The sequence below is a fragment of the Xyrauchen texanus genome, chromosome 13, assembly GCF_025860055.1.
Source record: "Xyrauchen texanus isolate HMW12.3.18 chromosome 13, RBS_HiC_50CHRs, whole genome shotgun sequence".
Classification (NCBI taxonomy): domain Eukaryota; kingdom Metazoa; phylum Chordata; class Actinopteri; order Cypriniformes; family Catostomidae; genus Xyrauchen; species Xyrauchen texanus.
In genome coordinates, this window is record NC_068288.1 from 24,664,297 (window position 1) to 24,672,723 (window position 8,427).

Sequence of the window (8,427 nt, forward strand, 5' to 3'; positions counted from 1 at the left end):
ACTCCAGGATGCTCCGGGGGGATTGTCCCTGTAATACGTGCACTGTAAGTTGCTTTGGATAAAAGCGTCTGCCAAATACATAAATGTAAATATGTGGCTTATCCTAACTAATTTTTAAAAGGCAAACAAAGCAGCCAAATATTTGTGCCACAAACTAAAATGTTCATGGGGGGGTTTTAAAATATACGTTTCAAAATGTCACTATCTTTCGCCAAGATGATATCATCATTTTAAATGATCATTTTCCCCTAATGCCTTTCATACAACAGCTATTTACCCTAAAACCAGTTAGTTAACAGTGAGCCTACTCTTGATCTCCCAGAATGTAAAATTTTTAACAGAAAACTATTGTATTTAAGAATCACAGCAGATTGTCTCTGGTGATCAATCTGATAAAGGACTTAAAATTTAATCACATTTGATAACAAAAACAGCTTTCTAAACACCTTTAAAAGAGGTAACATAGATTTCAGTTGGTAAGGGGAACATAGCATCATCAAGATATGATGGCGCTGAATTAATGTGCAGAGGACACAAATAGCAGAACAGGTTGAGATATTAATTTTTCTGCCTGACTCGTTGTTTTCACGTTTGTATTACTTGATTGAAAATTACCATTGGAGGCTCTCTGTTCTTACACTCACATTGTTGTCATTGCATGCTCTTTATACTTGATGAAAGGATTCATTCTAGTGGTCAGAATGGGAATTGCACCTATCAAATGATAACTATTAACTGACATAAAATTGATGAAGGTACACCCTTTAGGGTTGTATTGCTTTAAAATACACAATGTTTCATAAAATAGACCATATGTTTATAATCTCATGTAAAATAATACATAGGTTGTTCATGGGAAGGACTGACTAGTCCGAGGATCAGCCATAAGAAGTAATAATTATCACACTGATTAAATGCATTAGCAATCAATAGGAGAGAGAACCAACAACTTACAAACAGGATCAAAGTAACTTAATGGAACACTAATCTCAACCAGGGTATCTAAAAATACACCCTTGTCTTTATTTGAAACAATATAATTAACATTAAACAGAATTTTGAACTAGAATTAAAATTAAACAGAAACATGACTACTGTATAACCCACAATTACTTTTAAATGTTAATTAATATCACTCCTAAACAGTCCCTAAAACCTGCACAGACCTACCTTATTACTTAAGCAAACACAACAGCCAATGGCAAGTCAACAGGCATAAACAACAATAAACATTACAATGTATTTCTGACATATAAAAGTTATTTTACAACATGTGGTGTAATGACTAGTTTAGTTTAGTAGAGAAAACCCCCATGAGAAGGATTCATGTTAGTTGTTCTAAAAATTATAATTGTCCCTTTGAGAGAACTCAAGCCAATTAAAATGTTACTTTAGTATTGTTTGTAAACTAGCACTCTTTATCAAAATGCCCAACAAATGAAATTCCTCAGGTCAGGTCTGGTGGCATAACTCACACTGCTAAATTATTATAATTTTTTTTTACATTTCAGCTGATTTTACATTTGAATGTTAAAAAAAGATATTTTATTTCACAGAACATTGTTTTAAACTGATATCAACTGAAAACATATTTGACCATCATGTTCTCTTCTACGTTTTCTGGCTCATTATACATTGCAAACCTTACATGACACCAAGGTGTGCCACCTAACTGCACACAAACGCCCATGTTTTCCTTTAAAAATGTAAGAACCACAATGTTCAGCAGGGTGGGGAAACCTGTTAAAGAAAGCAAGGAAGTGCATGTATAACCACACAGTCCTCACTTGTGTCTTTTCTCCTCCTATACAAACCTGTATTTCCTGTCCTACTTCATTAAAGAGTCTTAGATAAGCATTGTCATTACTTGTCTATGGGAAACCATGGAGGACAGCACAGAAGAAGACATTGAGTCTCTGATTGAAGGAATGTCCTACATCCCTGGCCACTTCCATTTGGAGCTACATCTCAACGGTGAGCCCAATGGACCAGCTGCTCTTTGGCACCGAGACACCCAACTCAAGAGCGAGAGCCTCAGGGCTGAGCTCGAAGCTGAGACGGGACGATTGCAGTATGCTGTACGCAATATGTTGGGCTTCCTAGCCTTCCATTTGGATGAACTGGAGACAGCAGAGGAGGTCTTTAACAGCATCTGCCAAGAGGATCCTGAAAACCTCAATGCCTGGGCCAACCTGGGTTATGTACATGAACGGTTGGGTCATGAACAGGAGGAAGGAGAGTGCATGGAACGTGTGGCTACCCTTATGGGCCCAGAGATGGGGGAGAACCAGACAGAAACCAGGCTAAGGGTGGCCCGTTGCCTGGCTGAGCAGGCATACGCCCACCCTTATGATGTGGAGCTGGAGAGAGACAAAGATTTAAGGGAGACATTGACATCTGCACTGATGTTATACAACCGTGCACTTGATTATGGAGGGGAACTGGTGAGCACATGGCAATTTCAACATATTTACAGAGAGATGAAGATACCTTGTAGCTGATTTTGTTGGTGTTTTATTGTTACAGATACCCGTCGAGGAAAAGAGAAGTTGGTATTTCAAAATGGCAACAATTTACATAAGGTAATATTTCTGACTACCTACCTGTTTAACATAACTTTTAATCCCTCTTCAAGCATTTGACTGCATATCTAAGCATTCCAAGTTAAAGTAGCTAAGCCTAATTATGACATTCATCGCCATAAATCCGCACATCAATGAAATGATCTTGACCCTAACCCATTTCTTGTTTTCATAGGTTAGATGGTATTGTGAGGGATTCAAAGGACATTGAAAACACAAGACTTACTTATTTCAACAAGGGCCTCAAGCTTCTTGCAGAGACTCTAAACTCTGACAACACACATATCAAAGGTGATTTTAGTAAAGCAGTTTTTATTCTTAAACACATTCAGATAATGTTCTTATACTATTAAGGGAAGAATCAACATTTTACAGACTAGTCTTTCCGGTTTTATGTTCTTGTTAGCGTCTTGCCTCCAGCAGATGGAAGAAGTCTTCCAATGGTCAACTGCAGATGCCAAGCATACTTTAAAGCAATAACTCAGACAACATCTTTATTCTCTTTTCTCCACTCAATGATCTTTCTCCAGCTCTGGCCTGGTGTTATGTTGGTCTCATGTTGGAGCGAATGGAGGAGTTATCCACTGTACCGATGGCAGTTCATGACTGTGGTTTCTCTGGGTCTGACCCTTTGACATGTTATGGATCGGTACTGTATGTCAGCCCAGAAAATAAATCAGTATCTGGCGACCAAAAGTTTGGAATAATGTACAGATTTTGCTACTTTTATTGATCAAAGTGGCATTTAACTGATATTGTCAGGACATTAACAATGTGAAAATTAATTTGATTTTTTTTAAACTACTTCAAAGAGTTCTCATCAGAAAATCCTCCACATGCAGTCCTTGGCATTCAAGCTGTCAGTTTGTCCAGATACTCAGGTGACATTTCACCCCACGCTTCCTGTAGTACTTGCCATAGATGTCTTGGCAGGCACTTCTCATGCACTTCACAGTCTAGCTGATTCCACAAATGATCAATGCGGTTAAGATCCATAACACTCTTTTCCAGTTATCTATTTTCCGATGTCTGTGTTTCTTTGCACACTCTAACCTTTTCTTTTTGTTTTTCTGTTTCAAAAGTGGCTTTTTCTTTGCAATTCTTTCCATAAGGCTCGCACCCCTGAGTCTTCTCTTTACTGTTATACATGAAACTGGTGTTGAGCGGGTAGAATTCAAAGAAGTTGTCAGCTGAGGACATGTGAGGCATCTATTTCTCAAACTAGAGACTCTGATGTGCTTATCCTCTTGTTTAGTTGTACATCTGGCCTTCCACATCTCTTTCTGTCCTTGTTAGAGCCAGTTGTCCTTTGTCTTTGAAGACTGTGTACACTTTTTTATGAAATCTTCATGTTAAACCTTAGTCCTGACAGTTTCTGTGGTTATTAAAAATCCTAGCACACTTCTCAAAAAGAGTAGGGGTGTCCTGGCCAAATTTCCCCCAACGGCCCTTATCAATCATGGCTTCCTAATAATCCCCATCCATGAATTGGCTCTATCACTCCACTCTCTCCTCTCCACCAATAGCTGGTGTGTGGTGAGTGTACTGGTGTACCATGGCTGCTACCGCGCTGCACACTGGTGGTTGAGGAGAGCACCCTGTTCACTGTGTAAAGTGCTTTGAGTGTAGTGTCAGAAAAGCGCTATATAAATGTAATGTTAATTACTCACAACAATGATTGACTGACGAGCTTCTAGAGAAAGCGATTTGTTTTTTTGCCATTTTTGACCTAATATTGACCTTAAGACATGCCAGTCTATTGCATACTGTGGCAACAAAAAAACATTTAACTAAACAAATAGTTTTCAACTGTGTTAGCATGATTACTCAGGGAAAAGGTGTTGGAGTGATGGCTGCTGGAGATGGGGCCTGTCTAGATTTGATCAAAAATGACTTTTTTCAAATAGGACGATGTAAAAAATAGCACCATAAACTGACCATACTTTGTGGTCAGTTCAGTGCCACTTTGGTGAATTAAAATACCAATTTCCTTCTGAAACAGCAAAATCTGTACATTATTCCATACTTTTAGTCACCAATATATATTTTTCTTTGATCAAGTTTGTAGCGAGTAGTTCAGCTGACATTCAGTTGGCATTTTTACAAGTTATTCCAGTCTTAAGTTATTTTTATATGTTTTTTTCTGGACACTAGTGTTAGAAGATAAGATTAAATATAATTTGATAAACAGAGATGCTAACACATTAGGGTTGATAACATAAAGACTGTGACTAATACTGCATAAAATGTTGTAAATAATTATACAGTAAATATGTTCTCATTGGTCATATCTACAGGCCATCAAGCTTGCCACAGATGATGCATTCATCCTCAACAGACTAGCAAACGTGTTCTTTCTGTCAGGCAAACTAGAGATGACCATGGGTATATGTAACATGGCACTGAATGCCCTGCCTGATGCTGAACTCAACTGGCAAGCATATTGCACTCGTGCCAAGGTAAGAGTAATGCTTGTGCACCACTTAATCAACAAGGTGACTGTAATAACATTTTTATATATATATTTACCTGTCTTAGTATCTCAAATTTCTTCCACAAACTTTAAACATGTTGAATTGGCATCAGCACTCCTGCAAAAAATATATTTTTAGCAACAGCATGTCAACATCATTAAAACAAGAAAACATTAATTGAGAAGCAGAATGACAACAAGGTCATGTTCTCAGAGAAATATAGCCAAATGTAGTGGGGTTTATGCATACATATCTTAATCTTAAAGTTTTCGATTTGAATATATCTTTTTCTTACTCGTTGACATATCTTGTTATAAGCATTCACATTTCTAAATTATGTTAGACTTCTTTGAAAAGAAGACAAAATATCTTAAGTCTTATTGCTTCTCAAGTAAATGTATATTGTTTTAAGAATATTTCATATTTTTACTAGAAAACAAGACAAAAGTTCTAAATAGAAAATTAATTTTGGGAGTGTGAGTTCTTGGGACGCTTTTAAAAAAAAAATTAAATCCAAGTTAATTCAGCATTTTTGCCAACAGGAAATATAATCAAATTAATTAAACACTAAAACCAATCCCTTATATTGACTTTTGAAGCACCAAAAATCACAGACAGTCAGCATAAATGTCATATATACTACTCCAGCGGTTACATCAATGTCTTCTAAAGTTACACAATCGCTTTTGGTGTGAAATAGATCAAAATTTAAGTTATAGAAATCACAATGGTCCTGCCATTAAACCAGTGGTGTAAGTTTTATGTGAACAATAGGGTGGCACCCCCCAATTTACAAATGTTGTATTTGATAGAGCATATAGGGTACATATATGATTAGCATATATTTCAAATATGACAACCTGACTTGCACAAAAAGCACCTTTGTCCTTAGAACACATTTAAACCTTTCTGTAAAATTCTGCCTACATAATATAGTTTACCCTTGCCTTGATGTGTTGGTGTGGTTCACTTGTGTACCCAAGAATTCTAACAAAAATGTGATTAGAATTTGCACAAAAATTTTTTTTTAACATTTATAACTAAAAGTTTAAAAACTAACACACAATAATGCAGCTGGACTTTTGACTACCATTTTTTTTTGTTAGAGATATGACAATTTCCTGGTGTGACAACTAACCCTGGTCTTCCCCATATTAATTACATATGATTGTGTGAATCAACAACATTTCGTTAAAGTCTCTTTTAAAACAGCTTTTCTGAAGGTTTTAATATACACCCTTCCAAATACAAAGCAGTGCTCCACAATATAGTGTTTTATTAGCTATTTACTTTCTCTCCAGCTCAGTGTCACAACTTATGCCAAGGATCTGGATAAGGCTAAGTGTGGCCAAGGTTGTAACCCCGACCGTCAGATTCTGAAAGAGGCCCGTGTTGACCTGGAACGTGTCCTGGCTGTCAGACCCTGTTTGAGAACTCACTTAGAGATGGGTCAGGTAAGTTCCAACTTCCATGTTCAAGACCCTAAGTTATCAGACCATAATACAGAAGGTACAGTATTTTATAATACATCCATCACACTCCTCTCAGGTCTACTACTACATGGGTGTGGATGTCCTTCAAGAAAGCCTGTTGGTTGATGAGATGGCGATTAACCAAGCCCTGGTCAGTCTAGCTAAAGCTCTGCAGTGTCCTCTAGGTTCTACAATCCCTAAATTACAGGTCCTGCGTGGCCGCTGTCTGCTGCTGAAAGGAGAGGAGCAGAATGCTATTAACTGTTTCAGGAAAGCACTTGAACTGGAATATCCCAGTGTACAAGACACTGAGACCCTACACTGCCTTCTACAGGCTCTTCTAATGAGCATCACCCAGAGTGGTACGGACACAGGTCATGCTATTACCCAATTAGAGGAATGTTTAAAGCAGGCCGAGGAGAGGTACGGGCCAAACGTAGTTCAAACCGAGTTAAAGGCACTGTGCCGAGCACACACAGATGAGGTGACTGAGCTTTCCAAAGATCTGGTGAGGAAGGGAAGGATGGAGGTGGTTAAAAAGTTGCTGCAGAGCGTTCAGCCACAGGGGAAGAGAATCACAATGGGCAGGTCCCAGTCTATATGAAAGCTGTCTCCAACATAGTCACTCAAGAATTGCTGACAATATGATTTTAAATGAGAAATATGTGATATTCTGGAATTGTACCTGTGAAAGTGATAGTTCACCTAAGACAAAAATTCTGTCATAATTTACTAACCCTCCTGTTGATCCAAACCTGTATGCCTTTCTCCAGTAGAACAGAAAAGATGCAGTATGTTTCAGTCAACATTCACTTTCATTGTCTAGGAAAAAAGATGCAAAGTGTATTGTTACTGAGACTAACGCTCTGCTGAACATCTCCTTGTATGTACTATGGAAGAGAGATAGTCATATGGCTTTAAAATAACATAAGTGAGTCCATAATGTCAGAATTTTCCTTTTTGAGTGCACTGTTCCTTGGGTGAACATTACTTAACAATATTGTGGATACTCATTTGCAACTTAGTTTAGTTCATTTTTGTAAGTGTGATGGACAAGAGAAATAAATAAAAAATAAATTACAATATTATTGTGGGGCTCCAAAATGTTGAGATTTTACAGGAACACTAGGGTTTCTTAATTTGATGGATACAATGTTGTTTCTTTATTATAGATTGTTAAATCTGGATGAGTTAAGCTCAGTGAATGAGACACTGTACATTTGTTTCTGTATCACAGAATCTAAATCAGTAAAGCGTGAGTTAATATAGGCTACTATCTGAGCCCCCATTTACACTTTGTTTTAAGGTGTGTTTTCAGTGATCTGACCTCTATCGGATACTACTTGACCACATTAAATGAAGGGCTGGGTATTGATACAGTATTCCAGATTCACAAGCTCTCGATTCGATTAAATATCGATTCATATGTGTTTATTTAAGTTCTAATGTACCTTTTGTTAAAAAGAAAGGATCTCCCAGATAATGCTGTTAATTATACAGGGGACCTTTTAACTAGGTACACAAGGATAATATCAATTTTACTAATTATATTTAATTACTTTTTCATCATTTTGGTCACATTTTGGCTTTTTAAAAATGAACAAATAATCTTATTCAAACATTAAATAAGATATTAGATTTCATGTTATTTTTGTTACATATTTATTGTTAAATTGCATAATTTGTACAATTTACAAGTATTTACATTGATTTATTGAACGTGCTAAAACTGGTACGGTCTCTTTAACAAAAAAACATTTCCGTAAACAATGCCTTTGCTTTATCTCATCTGTGCATTACACGAGCATGAAATGTTGTATTCAATGACATATGTATGGCACATTACACGGAACAACTTTTGCTCTCAAACACGCTGTGAAAGGATCTCGTTGCGAAACA

The 8,427-nt window shown here is 37.0% G+C and overlaps 1 protein-coding gene across 1 annotated transcript; it reads left to right on the top strand.

Moving 5' to 3' along the window:
* The first annotated feature begins 1,862 nt into the window (after window positions 1-1,862).
* On the top strand, window positions 1,863-8,087 carry LOC127654112 (tetratricopeptide repeat protein 22-like). Its single transcript, XM_052141111.1, has 7 exons — window positions 1,863-2,444; window positions 2,527-2,582; window positions 2,758-2,873; window positions 3,113-3,231; window positions 4,880-5,041; window positions 6,358-6,510; window positions 6,605-8,087. Exons 1-7 carry the CDS (start codon window positions 1,884-1,886, stop codon window positions 7,130-7,132), a joined length of 1,695 nt encoding a protein of 564 aa, XP_051997071.1. The 5' UTR covers window positions 1,863-1,883; the 3' UTR covers window positions 7,133-8,087.
* Window positions 8,088-8,427: the final 340 nt, after the last annotated feature.